We start from the raw sequence: 14,648 nt of genomic DNA, 5'->3' as shown, positions 1-14,648 counted from the left end.
TTAGATTTTTTTAAATTATTTATTTATTTATTATTATTATTTTGTACCTCATTGGAATGAAAATGAAGAATTGACAAGAATCGGACTCATAAAAATTCAAACGATCCCAACCTTACCCATACCCCACATTAATTTTTACTGGCAAATTTCAATTCACACTGTTTTAAACCCTTTATTTTCTTTTAAACCCTCATTTACCCTTCTTTGCTTTTGCCCTTCTTAAAAACAACCACATAATCTTATACGTGAATGTACTTTTCAAAATTAGTTATAAAACAGTTGCTCGCGCGAACATAGGCGCATTTATGTAGATGGGGGGTGCATTCCCTTCAGAAACAAATAATCCACTGCGAGTTCAGCGGCTCAGATGTCGGGAGTAAATGAGGACTGCTGTGTTCATTATTACATCCAACAACAGAACACCTCAATCGCTTAGGAGTCATTCTTGTCTACATCTGCTCCAGTGGTGAAACAATGGCGGACTGATGACAGCTCACTCAGGGCGGGTCTAAGGTAAGACACCAGTCCAGTCTGTGCTGAAACGCTACTGTCAATCAAACTATCGTGGCAGGGGCCTGTCTGTGTGACCTCATTTAAAAAAAAACACTGGGTGGATTTTTATCATTATAGGGTGGTTGTGTACACACACTGCCAACACACATTTGTTCAAACAACTTCAAAAAGTGCATGTAGCATCCTATGACCCCTTTAACATAGTGTCAAACATGACAATTTATGAAACTAATCTCATGTTTTGCTCCAAAATCACTAGGCCTATATAACATCAGTTGTGTTCGAAACAGTTAGCGTCTGTGGTTCCATGTTGCTTCTTATGACAGAACGAGACAGAAAATATTTTTTATAAAAATCTTTACTGTGATGCAAGCTGTCAATTAGCGTTGCATTGCAATTGGGTGTTTATTGTCTTCCACGTTTCATCAGTCAAAGCATCTCTATCTGCATGTTATTCAGCTGTAGTGATATCTGATGCATTTGTCCATATAAGGGATTTCCTGGGTCTGACTTGTGAAACAGACATTAAAGTACATGAGTGTTAGGGTTAGGGTTAACCCTGCTCCATAATGCTCACGTCTCATTTTGGGTAAAAATAGAAAAATAATACTAAAGTGCTTTGTAACGCAGTAACTTCAGTAGTTTTTCAGCAAACTACTTTTTTACTCTTACTTGAGTCATATTATTTTTCAGTACGTTTACTTGTACTCAAGTAAATTATTCCTTAAGTAGCAATACTTTTACTTAAGTACAATTTCTTAGTACTCTTTCCACCACTGCAGTGTATGTACAGCTTCATTGATTATAACAGGAGTTTTGACTGCTTAAACTCTGGCTAGCCTGAAGTCAGTGATAACATAATGTGAATGTTCTTTGCTCGCTTTCTCCATAATTTACTCGCTGTTTGAATAACTGTGGAAATTAAAGAGTTATAATTAATAACTTAGAATGTTTTTATTAAATTGTCATCACTTTAAATACAAATTCAGTCATATATATTTCAGTCATGAAATATTTCATGACACCATATCTGGTACTTGTCTAAACAGATGAGTTTATGATGTATGTAGTTAGAGTACACTAACATTAGGCTACTTTTGATATTTAATTCTGATGGTGGTACACCTATGTTTGGCAATGTTTGGTACACCTAATTAACTGATATTGAATAAGCTTTTATCTTAGGTTATTAGGTTCTCAACGCTAATGAGGACAAGACAAAAAAAAGGGAATATACTGTGTATATATATATATATATATATATATATATATACACACACTGTATATATATATATTGTTACAGAAGTACACTCGGAACACAGAGATACAGGTAAGTAGGAGTTTGACAACAATCGTGAGCTCAGCAGGAAATCAGGAGGGTAGACTGGGTAATGATACTGGAGTCGAGAGGACGAGGAGTATAATGAGAGTCTCTATCTTACAGGACCAGGAGATCGGGAAGGAGCTGATGACCAGAGGCACGGCGACGAGGACGAGGAGAACACGCTGGAGAAACAACAGGTGGTGAGTTCAGGAACAGACACTCAGGTAAAGAGACTAGCGTAGAAGCTACTGGCATAGTCCTTTATGTGTTAACGAGACCAGACACTGGAGTGAGGTGCTGAGTGTCACTAATCAGTGAATTTACCTGTGATAAAAAATTGCAGTTACACTATCCAAAATATAATAAGTTTCAGAACAACATGATTTCAAATTTCCTCTGCAGTATCAGTTCAAGATAGTGTACAAATGCAAACATTAAACATCCTAGAGTCATTGTGATGTATGCATATAAATAAGAATGTTTCATGAGCTTTCTTACGTATTTATGTGATCTATAGTCTCTTCAGAATCATATTTTATCTATTGCACAACACATGAATATGTTGGAACTGATGCGAAGCATTAACTCAGTTCAGAGCAGAGAAAATAGCATTGCATTATAAACAGCCAGAATCAATATTGCATACAGATTGCACATTTTTGTTGATAATCATTTTGAATTTTTGAAGATAATCGTATATGTTGCATTAAAGCACTGTTTAGTATTATCTACTGATATTGTGTTTTACTGTAACTTCCTCTTCTTGTACAGTACATTAATAGCAAATACTCACCAGCAACAACAACCATTTCATATTTTTATTTTGTTTTATTTTATTTTTTATTAAAACCATACAAACATTTGTTGTAATCTGATATATAAAAAGAGCATTTAGACTTTGTTCCCAGTCTAAGGGTGCTAGGCACCGTGATTCTATTTTGATCACATGTTTGAATACTTATACTAATTCTGACCCCCTGATTCCACCTAAACTCTTAACTAGTCATAATTAATATGTATTTACAAGCATAAAAAACAAATGTAATAACTATCAAAAACAACATTTCTCAATGGCTAACCCAGTGTTTCCCAACCTTTTTTTAGTCGCGGCACCCTTTGGAAATTTTAACAAACTTGTGGCACCCTACAAAATAAATTGTCACAATATTTGAATTTCTAACTTCGATATGATAATTTGAAAAGTATAGATATTCGGTACAACAGGGAAGAACTGCAGAATATAATGTCATACAGATATTTTTAATATTACTAAAACATTTTGTCCATCAACGGTGGCAATCAGTAGGCTAATTTCTAATGAAGAGACCAATTTATATGACAGATTTTAATGTAGGCTTTTATACATATGTAAACATTATTTAATTACCATTATAACTAGCTATCTCACAAATTATTGCTCACTCAGTGTTTTTTTTATTTTACAGTTGGGTAATTTTGGTACAGTAGCACACCCCTGCTCTCGACAGACGGCACCCCAGGGTGCCGCGGCACCCCGGTTGGGAAACACTGGGCTAACCAACAGAATGTGGTGTTCCATGTAACATGTGAAGTCACAAGACTCTTTCCATACAAAATTTGTTTCTCTTTAATTCCTTAAAAAAAAAAAAAAAAACAATTGGCAGTGTCTCTTTTGTATGGACAAGCGTTGATAAGGCACATACCTTAGGCTCAAAGCCTCTAGTCCTTTTAAAGAGGAATATGTCATACCAGTTCTATGTTCAAAACTAAAGAAAGATGCTGATACACAACTACAGAACATTTTCAAATAACCATACAGAATCAAACAGAACCTAATTATTATTATAACATTTAAAAACTGTACATATGCAGGTAGAAACTGCAGGCTAGTTTTAATACTGCTAAAAAGTCTCTTAGCTCTTGAAGTGGAGCTTGAAGTGTCTTGGTGTTTATAATTGTCCTTATTCAGAAATGGTGAAAGTAGAGGTTTTTATAGACAAGCAAAGACAGGCTGCACTGCTGTGACAAAAACAGCACACAACTGGCTGATATAAACAAGATAACAAATAAAATTACTGGTATATTTGGATAAATTTAAACATGACTTGATACCATTGCTTCAACACATTTTGGCCACAAATAAAAAAAAAATATATATTTGTGCAATGAGCAACATGTTGAGATTGACTCAAATGACCACAATGCTTTTTTTGTCATGTAATGCATCAGCACCAGTCACTAACAATATGATCAAAATTATGCAACATGTAAATTTTTGCAATATAAAAAATGAAGAAAAATATTAACATTTATTTACAAGGATACAGTAAATATAATCAAGATATTAAATGATCAGCTCTAGCATTTTGCTCTACACTTATCATACCCTTGCACAACAAAGTGGTTCCTCTTACTTGCCATGTTGGGAAAAATTGGTCAGCAACATTTGGTAAGACTTGTATAATCACTGCAACATTGTTGATATAAGACACTTAAGAGACATTTAGACATTTTAATCAAAATACGACACTTGGGCCTGTTAAGAGTGATATTCGACCCTGTTTTGACCTTATGATAGTTAAAGTCTGTGCATATTCACACCATCTTTGTAGTATGCAATGCACTCAAAAGTAAAGATACATAATACAATTAGTTAACCTACTCAGTTTAGTGAATACTGTGTACACTTAATAAGGAAATTATCATGCACTTGTAGCAACAATGTACAACAAAACATAGAAATATCACCAACACAGAGAATACTGTTTCAATGTGATAAAAAGAAGACCCGTATCTCCATCTGTAATCGTCATATAACAATATAAAAGAAGGGTTTTTAAAATAGCCTCTATTCCAGAAATGGAATGGTTCTATTGGTCAATGCCTCTAGGAAGATGAGACAGGTTTAAGATTGTGTACCAACTCTTTGTCATCATCACCTAATAATCTATTTTAATAAGTATAAAGCAATAACTTTCTTTCTCATCCCACATCTTTACATTACATACATAAGTCTGTTAAATGAGGGGGAGTGCACAGATTACTGCAAAATAGCCAGAAATTTGCTTTCTTCTGCAAGGGTGGTGAGGAGGGAGCTCATGTCACCGATAGCCATGTTGTTAGTTCCTGGATGAAATGGAGCTGAAACAGGAGGAGTAGTCAGCCGAGAGGAAGTTCTAGACAGACCCTGGAAAAAACTGGGACTGATTATGTCAGACACCACACTACCCTGCTCATAACCATCCTCAAGGATGGAACAAATATCTAAACCAACATTATCTAAGACACCTGGGCTTTCTTCTACTGTACTGGTCACCTGATCAACCCCAGGGGACAGAAGGACCTCAGAAGGTGTTTCTGTCTTAGCTGTCAAGCACTCCATTAGACCTGACTGTGCTATGTCATGAGAAGATGACGTTTTGGATGTGTCAAAACACTCAGCAATAAACACAGGCTTTTGTCGCTGGATAGAAGAGCAAGTGTTGGTATGAAGGCGATCATCTGCCTCAAGCTTCAGTCCTGAAACCTGATTTGCAAGAGAGTGATTGGTTCCATTTCTCAAGCTTTGCTGCTGGCATGAATGTGCATTATGACCGTTGATATGCTGCTGAATGAAGTAGGGTTGTGTGTGATTTAAGCTTCTATTGCCACTATTGACAGGTGGGTGAGTCATAGGAGGTTGGGCCTGGTGAGGCAGTAGTGTTGCCGGAGACAAGCTGCAGTTAGCTGGACTTTGCAACAAAAGGTTGCTGCTGATTTGATGTGTCATTGTTTGATTTAGTACGAGGTTAGTTTGGGATATAGTTGTCTGCTGGGTACAGCTAGGACGGAGGGGACCCAAAAAGATATGAGAGAAATCTGGTCGACCAAAGTTGTTGCGCCTTGAATCCAGTTTGGAGGTTGAAGAAGACTCTGTCTTAATGCCTGGATTCGTCCTGGACTGTTGTTGGTATGGCTTTGCAATTTGTTGATGTTGCTCTGGATGTATGCACCTGTAGTTCATACCTGCCATGTGTTGGACACCATCTCTACAACGAGTTGAGTGTTGATCCATGAACTCTGTATGCATTTGTTGCTGCACAACCATGTTTCCAAAGCGACCAAAGGCGTTGCTCACTATGCCATTCTGGTCTGACCATCTTCCGCACCTCTGAAACTGCTGCCTGGGAGGAGAAACATCAGCACTACCAGAGGTCACTTCAATACACTGGATGGGCATTACATCTTTACTATTGCTTTCCCCTTCTGACTCCTCCTGTTGCTGTTGTGGGTTGAGGAAGTTATGGACATCTGCAGTACCCTGGTCAAAACTGGATCTATGGGGACTGGAATCACTGCTATAGTTGTCTTGGCTGTGATCTGATTCTTGATCTTGGGAATGAAGATACTGTACCAAGTCATCCGGCAGAATGTCTTCATCAACATGTAATAGAAGACCATCTTGGTCTACTGCCAAGTCCTCAAGTGCTGATTGCTCCATAATGCTGGGAGGGCAAGGCGAGTGTAGACTCCTCTGAAAGATGTAGTTCTGTAAGCTCAGACTGTTATCTTCTCCATCTAAATAATGATTACCAGCAATATGGGGTAATAAATTCATGTTGTTTAAACTGCTGAAACGCTGTAACTGTGGCAAGCCAAAAGCACTAGTATCCCGTGTACGCACAGGGTCACTGGCTCTTCGATCATTATTCCCTGGACCTTCAACAGGATACAGTCCCCTTTGTTGATATACTGCTTGACTGCCATGTAAGTTATGTGTACCATCACTACAGCGACGTGGCCTGACCAGTGGTGGTAGTGTAAGTTGGCCCATGTTCTGTTTATCTTCCATCAAAGCCAGATGAGTCTTTAGGCTCATGCGCTCCATGTTTGGCAAGGGTGTGGGAGGAGGCCCACCTGTAGCAGCGGCATACTTGGCCTTCAGGTGATAGTGTTGAGCCGGAGTGAGGTTCAGAACACCTCTTGCCCGCATCCCACTTACTCTGATACTTCCACATCCACCGTACACCATCCCACCTGAACTTCCTCCACCTCCACATTGGCTGGCTTCACTGGAGCGTCGAGAGGCATCAGTGGAGATAGGGTCATAAGAGTCAGTGGCACTGAGATTGTGAATACGCCGATGGTGGCTGTGCTCAGACTGCGAGGCCTGGCTAGAACGGCGGCTGGAGAAGCAGGGGGAGATGCCAGAGGATCGACGACTGCTGCTCAGGTAGGCCGAGCTGGTGTTGCTGCCACTGCTGTCCCGGCGCTCATGCAGCAAATTCAGCACTGTCAGCTCTGTGTTGGACGGCTCAGGACGTGGAGGAGGCTGGGGAACCCCCACAGAACTACTCCTACCAAGGCATGAACCTAATAATGAGAGATACTCTTATTAGGAGAGGTTAATGTTATCATTATGATGCCATTATAGTCATAATTAGGCATTAATGGGTAAGTTCATCCAAAAATGAAACTAAATGAAATGAAAAATGAAGAAATAAAGTACATGGATTGTATTTTGTGTCAAGTTTTACTAATCTTGATTTCTCAAAATGGTCCTGATTTCTCCTTTTATGGTCCGAAAAAGAAAGAAGGCAACACAGCATTTAAACAACACCAGGGTGAGTAAATGATGACTTAATTTTCATGCTTGGGTGACCTAACCCTTTAAATGTGTAGAGATCAGTATATTGAGAAAGCTCTGAAAGTAAGGATGTACTTGCACTAGGCACGGGTGCTTTGTACCATGCCCAAACACGATTGTACCCCCTCCCCACTCCCCTGCTAGCCTGCATTCATATTGCACATTCATATTGCACTTTCCGGGCCTGAGCACGTCTTTATGATGTGACTGTTTTAAAGAAAACAGGATCAAAAGTGCTCTCACTCAGCATCACAGAATCCATCGTAATGTAAAGTCTGTGGCTTATTATTTTGAGCCAATTGGGGTGCGGTGACACATGGTCCACTCACATGCATAATATGTTGTTTAATAGATCTTGGTTGGTAGATTGGTTGAGAGATATTGGTTAAATGGAACAGTTGCACAATTGACGTCATGTGTCTCGAGTTCCGTAATCTGGCATTGTTAGTGCTCATAATATATGAACCGTGCCTGAGCCCACCTCTACAAGCGGGCCAGGGAACACCAGTCAAATGAACTGAACATTGGGGGTCAAACGTGCTCGGGTACGGTTCAGATTGCCTGGTGTGAGTACACCCTCAGACTTACCCTTTCCTGTGAGGGCAGGCAGGGCCTGGCCTTTAGGGGGCATTGTTGGTGACATATGGCCTAGCCTAGGCACAGCTCCATTCACCTGCCTTAACCTCTCCATCTTAACATGCTCCATCCAGCGTAGGGGCCGTCCTACACTTCGGCGAGTCTGCAAAGCTAGTGTTGCCACCGTGGTTGTTGCAGTGGATACTGTAGAGTCCATTATGGGGGAATCGTCTTCCTCTCCCTCTCCTTCCTCATCCTCCTCTTCATTTTCCTGGTCCTCAAGAACTGCCTCCTCCCCCGCAAGCCCAATGCTGTTCACAGCAAGCTGGACTCCACGGCCGATATGGGGGCCGCTGGTGGACTGGTCACTGCTGCATGAAGACTGACTGCCAGTGCTTGGCTCAGACGTCTAAAAGGGGAAGAGAGGAGAAAACATTTATTTAAAATTTTATTTAAAATATTTATTTATAATTATTTAAAAATAACAATCCTGATCTTCTGGCACATTTTTTACAGGTGAAATGGATGAATGCAATGAGGAGAGTGAAATGCCATGTTGACAAAATTTCTAAAATTTTGGCATATAATAACACCTAATAGAACCGAGGTCTGAAACCCACTGTCCTCCAATGTTTATTTCCAACCTGCTTGAACACACCTACCTGTAATTGTCAAACTATCTTGAATACCTTGATTATCTGGTTCAGGTGTTTGATTAGGATTGGAGCTAAATTCTGCAAGACTGTGTATCTCTGTAAGAGTACTGTATATGTTGTTAATGAGAGCAATAACTTTTACACAGTTGTACACAGTAAATTTTGCTGTCTACATAAAAACACTCTTTGAATAACGTTCATCTCCGCTTTTACACAGAATGTAAGCTAAAGTAAATCACAGAAGTGTGAGAAACCGGTTTTCATTTGCTCAGCAGCTGGCAATACCAGAACTAAATAACCAACAGTGGGAGCAGAGGTAAGCTTGTTTGACCCATTTTAAGAAAACAGGCCACATGGACAACGGTCTCCTTTTAGAGTTGTTGGGTCCAAATTAGGTTGTTGTCTGTGTTGCAAATGGATAATGGCCGCTAAAGAATGAGATGTCTTGTTAGTAGTGGTGCAAGAAAGCTTGTATTTTTCTTGATCGTGATTACAATGAGCTGTTTCTGAACATAGACCTAAAGAATGAACCGGAACACAATGAAACCACAAGTGCAGGCACAGTTCACTGATTTAAAACCAAGTTGCCGAGCCGAATACACATACAGTTACTAGTAGTAGCTTTATCATGCAAGCTGATATAATACTCATGTGACCATAGTCAACAATATTGTGACAAAAAGGATGCACCATGATACAAATAAAAACATTACTAATAATAATGTAAGAGATGCCATGATGCTGTTGACCATTGACTGAATAATTGTTCCAAATGGCCCAGAATTGAAAGGACAGAATGAGCAGTGAAAAGAGAAAAGATCAGACCTATAATGACATGACCATTCTCACCTTATCACCCACTGTCCTTAGTAAGAGAGGAAAAGTAATGCATGTGGTAGTGGACAAAAAAGATTCAGTTATTAATTTGAATGTGCATGTAGCTGTAGCTGGCTGTAAGCAAGTATTAGCTGAGCAGTTATGAAACCAGGAAAGGAAAGGGTAAACATTAGTAAGACAAAAGACATAAAAGGTTTTTTTTTTTTTTTTAAGTTTACAGGTGCATCTCAATAAATTAGAATGTCATGGAAGTTAATTTATTTCAGTAATTCAACTCAAATTGTGAAACTCGTGTATTAAATAAATTCAATGCACACAGACTGAAGTAGTTTAAGTCTTTGGTTCTTTTAATTGTGATGATTTTGGCTCACATTTAACAAAAACCCACCAATTCACTATCTCAACAAATTAGAATACTTCATAAGTACTTCAAACATTTTAAGTGAATTGTTGGCCTTCTGGAAAGTATATTAATTTACTGTAGATGTACTCAATACTTGGTAGGGGCTCCTTTTGCTTTAATTACTGCCTAAATTCGGCGTGGTATGGAGGTTGAGTTGAATTACTGAAATAAATTAACTTTTCCACGACATTCTAATTTATTGAGATGCACCTGTAGTTATTTATGGAGTTGAAACTTTAGCATAGCAAACCATCATTTTTTGGTTTTCATTTGTTTAAATTTCTGTTTGTTTGTTTAAAATGGAAGGAGGCTTACCATGGGCTTCTCTGTTTTGATTGACTTTACTTGTAGATATTCATCTTGTTTCGAGGTAGCATGATTATACTCCCTTTGGTCAGTGATCGCTCTGAGAGGCAGTTGTCCCGGTGACTGACCTTGTCCATTTCCTCCAGGTTCTCGGGGCTGAGGTGGGGGACGTGGGTATGTATCTCCACACTGTTTCTTGGTAACATGTGCTTCGGGACCATGTACAGTCTTAACATGTTTCCGTAAAGAGCTGGGATCAGTGTATCGTTTAATGCAACCAGGGATTTTACACACATAGGGTTTCTGAGAAAAATAAAAAGAGAGGGAGCATTGGCATGTTATAGAAATAAATGTCTGCTAACTTTTTTAACAACTTAAAGTCAACATGAATGGTAGTTCCAATCCAATTTAAACATTTGATGTATTCTGAGTGAAAATAATATTCAACAATAAAATTAGGAAAGAGCTAGCTGGACATGATTGCTATATGACAGGAAGTTGAAAGGGCTGAAAATCAAAACAGCTTGTTGATGTCAGCCAAAATGGAAAGATCTAGAGTTGGAGCAGGTCATCAGATTTTGGAAGAAAATTTTACCTTACTAAAGGTATTGTTTTTCCTGTTACAGTAATGTGCACAGTTGAATCGTTCACGATAAGACCAGGACCATGTAATAATAAAGTAAATATGGTCAGTTTTGATTTCATGACTATAATTTCTTCTTGTCCAAACCTGAGAGTGTTAGAAGCAAAGTACATTGTTTAATACTTGGTATATTCATGTATGTGAATTACCTCATTGGAGTGTGTGCGATTCTGGTGTTTGGCTCGGTCTGATGCATTGGAAAAGGCTTTGTTGCAGCCTTCATGTTCACACACATAGGGTTTCTCTCCTGTGTGTGAGCGCAAATGTGTCTTCAGGTTCTCCAGTCTGGAGTAGGCCTTTGAACAGCCTTCAAACTGAGAGAGAAAAGGACACACAGTTATATTGATTTGCTCTAGACAGACCAAGACTGTTGAAACAGGTAGGTTCTCAGGTAAGCCCACATCAAAAGTTGTCCTACCTACTGAAATTAATGTCTGAAAACAAAAAATACCATATGTATTTAATATAATTCTCACCGTGCATTTATGAGGCTTCTCTCCTGTATGTCTGCGCATGTGCACTACCAGCATGTACTGGGCTTTAAAGGGTTTCTGCTCTCTTGAACATTCTTCCCAGCGACACACAAACTCCTTCTTTTCTCCATGGATGTGATCATTATTTATGTGCTATGAGAGGAAGAGAAGGTCAAAGTTCATGTTAATGAATAACATGATATATGGCAGAAGACAATTCTACTTTGTATGTGAAATATGCAATGGCATTATTGTGCCACTAGAGGGCCTCAGGATCACAAAATTGAGCCTTAAACAACTGCTCATCAACTGCTTAACCACAGCAAGCACTGCAAGTCTACTGTAGCTTAATGTTTCACCCCAGACATTAACACATTAATAATATCTATGTAATATCTGAACTTATGGAAGAAATTCAACATTATAAAACCAGGGTTTACACTAAGGAGGATGTCCAAAGTTAAAGTGTCTTGTCTACTGGTCAGCAGCAGCAGTCTTTAAGGGAACTTACAGAACCATCTGGATCAACATTGAAATGCCTGTTTAAAATCAAAAGAAGCCTGTCTTTATCTTCAATCTGTATTTTGTCAGGCTTTACATGCAGTTTGTATAGAAACCAATGTCTGCCACATAATAAAAAAAAAATCATGCTTTGATAAAAAATAATTATGACAAAAATCTGAAATTATAGCATACTAAGTCATACTTACGAGATAAAAAAATTGAAATGGTAACATAAAAAGTCCAAAATAGTCAGAAGTCAAAATCATGATACACTAAATCATAATTATTACATAATTATCGATGACAAAAAAAAAATCTAAATCGTATGATAAAAGGCTGATTATAAAACAAGGCAAAGAAATTTGACCATAATTTGGATTTAGTATGTCATAATTTTGACTTTTTATTTCATTGTGATTTACCAGATTATATATGTGATGGAAATGGGCTTTATGGGATTTATAATCATTTAGTTCTGAACACTTACTTTAAATGACTTTATTTTATTGGAAAACATTTCTATTATTGAGTATTTATCTTTGAATGTTTGTGAAAAGTAATTGATAAAACTCTTTTTTTCTGGTTAGTGTATGATCCTTTCTTTCTTTCATTTTTTGTTTTTACAAACTGCCTGCTTCTCCTCACACCGTTATTCTTTCTCATTTGTCATCTTTCAATTTCATTTTCTTCTCTTTCTTCTCTCTCTCTCTCTCTCTCTCTATCTGCTCAGTATGCTCAGTCTGCTGTGAGTGAGCATGCTTTGTGAGTCTCAGTGTCTGATTTAAACGGGATTTCAAATAAAACCCTGTCACCTCCCATCACTATAGGCCTTTGGCCTTGTCATGACAAGTGCTGACAGTTGTGCTACTGTGGCAATTTTCAGTCTAAGGCTTCAGGAGGGGTGGAGCAGGAATGGGGGATACATTTCGGGGTGAAAGATGTTGAAAGATTAGTGAAAGCATCTCTAATGCCAGAGCTTTCCACCTGCAGCCTATAGCACCTCTATTCACACCTCTTGTTGATATTTTCACCTCTGGCTTAACCAAACCCCAATACTTCCTCTCTTTCATTTGCCATTTTTCTCTCCTTCAAGCCATCAGTTAGTTCCCTGTTGCGTTTCTCCTATCTTTCTCTCAACATGCTGTCTCTGCTTAGGTCCTTCTCATTTTTTCTATATAACCTTTTTTTTTTTTTTGTCTGGCCATCTTTGTAACACACACACATACACACACACACACACACACACACACACAGACACACACACACACACACACACACACACAGACACACACACACACACACACACACACACAGACACACACACACACACACACACACACACACAGTGAGGGAGTTGTGAAGAGAAAAACACACATTTTCATGCAAACTGAGCAGATGAAGTCAACATCTGGCATCCACACAAAGACAACAGTGTGCAGCACTTATGAGTGCTTTTCCTGTCCTGAAGCCATTTGATTTCAAAGGGACAGACACAATATCCTGAACATAAGTGAGCAGGATTAATGAATTCCAAAGCAATGGAGCATCTCCGCAAGAGACAGAAACTCTTGGATGGAAGACAGGGAAGAATATACGAGAGAAAGACAGACAGACAAGCCAAAAGACAAAGACAAAACAGAAAAAGAAAGACAGTCAGTGAGTTGACTTCCCTCACATACAGAGCAGAAGAGGGGACAGACCAGAGTGACCGCAGGAAGGCCAAGAAAAGGCAGAGTAAAACAGCTTCTAAAAAAGAGTGAGAGGTGGCAGCAGAGACAGAGAGCAGAGCTCATCCTCTATTCCTCTTCATGACACAAAGGCGGCCTGCATCACAGTCCTCCCTGTCACCTCGCTGCAGTTGCAGCCAAACTTTCACAGAGTTTGGGTGAGGAACATACACATTTGTGTGTGCGCGAGTGAATGTGTATGCACACACTCTATTTTTGCACTTCTGCATCACTAGAATTCGAAGTCGGACTGTCATTCAAACCTTCCTTTTAAACGAAAAGTCAAACTTCAATCACGTCGGTTGATTTTACGGCAAATGATCACCATGAGAATGTCCTTAATTGAAAGCAACTGTCCAGATTTCAGTTTGTATTAACATCTAATTATTTTCACCCATAAAACATGGTGTATAGAACTACTTTATAAGGCCAATGTATATTTCTGTTTTGACATGCTTAGCATGTATACAGCCAAAGGCATAGCCTTTTAAAGTATACTCCACTCAATAGTGTGCGTACACTGCAGTCGACACACGCACTGCAAAGTTTCATCTTTGTCCAATGTCTGCGCTGTTTCTCTCCAGACATTATGACCAATAAAAATGTATTTTTAGCCATTTAAACGAGTGTAATGAGACTGACAAGATTCCCACTTCTATAAGCACAACAGATGTCTTTGCATTTTTTTTAGAAAATATGTTTTATTTTTTCTTATGTAGATGAAAGTATTATTAAATTAGATAAAATGTCGGTAACACTTTCTACGAAGCCCGTATTTATAATACATTATAAGGGTATTCTTAAGGCATTATAATGAATGCATAATGCATTATAAAAAAACTTATAATATATCAACTCATGAATAATCATAACAACAATTATAATACATCATAATACTTACGTATTTGTGGTTATAAGTTTAAGAGTATGATTATTTATAACACACAATGAACACCATATTAAATCTACTTAATTTACAGTATAATGGACTGTATCATATCTTGACATTGTTTAAGATCTGCACAGTATCTTACTACAGCTTGTGAGTGGTTAGATGTTGAGTGTTTCCTGTGGAGCTAAT

General features: G+C 38.4%; 1 protein-coding gene across 1 annotated transcript; it reads right to left on the bottom strand.

The window, feature by feature from the left end:
- Positions 1-4,609: 4,609 nt before the first annotated feature.
- On the bottom strand, positions 4,610-11,489 carry LOC107694915 (transcriptional activator GLI3-like; the record flags this gene model as incomplete). Its single annotated transcript, XM_016494630.1, has 5 exons — positions 4,610-7,168; positions 8,031-8,427; positions 10,230-10,523; positions 11,013-11,177; positions 11,340-11,489. Coding segments are annotated over 5 exons (3,318 nt in total), but the record flags the coding sequence as incomplete, so codon positions are not given.
- Between the last annotated feature and the right edge of the window lie 3,159 nt (positions 11,490-14,648).

The sequence above is a fragment of the Sinocyclocheilus anshuiensis genome, unplaced genomic scaffold, assembly GCF_001515605.1.
Source record: "Sinocyclocheilus anshuiensis isolate Anshui unplaced genomic scaffold, SAMN03320099.WGS_v1.1 scaffold494, whole genome shotgun sequence".
NCBI classification, from domain to species: domain Eukaryota; kingdom Metazoa; phylum Chordata; class Actinopteri; order Cypriniformes; family Cyprinidae; genus Sinocyclocheilus; species Sinocyclocheilus anshuiensis.
This window is presented reverse-complemented; position numbering and strand designations above follow the sequence as displayed.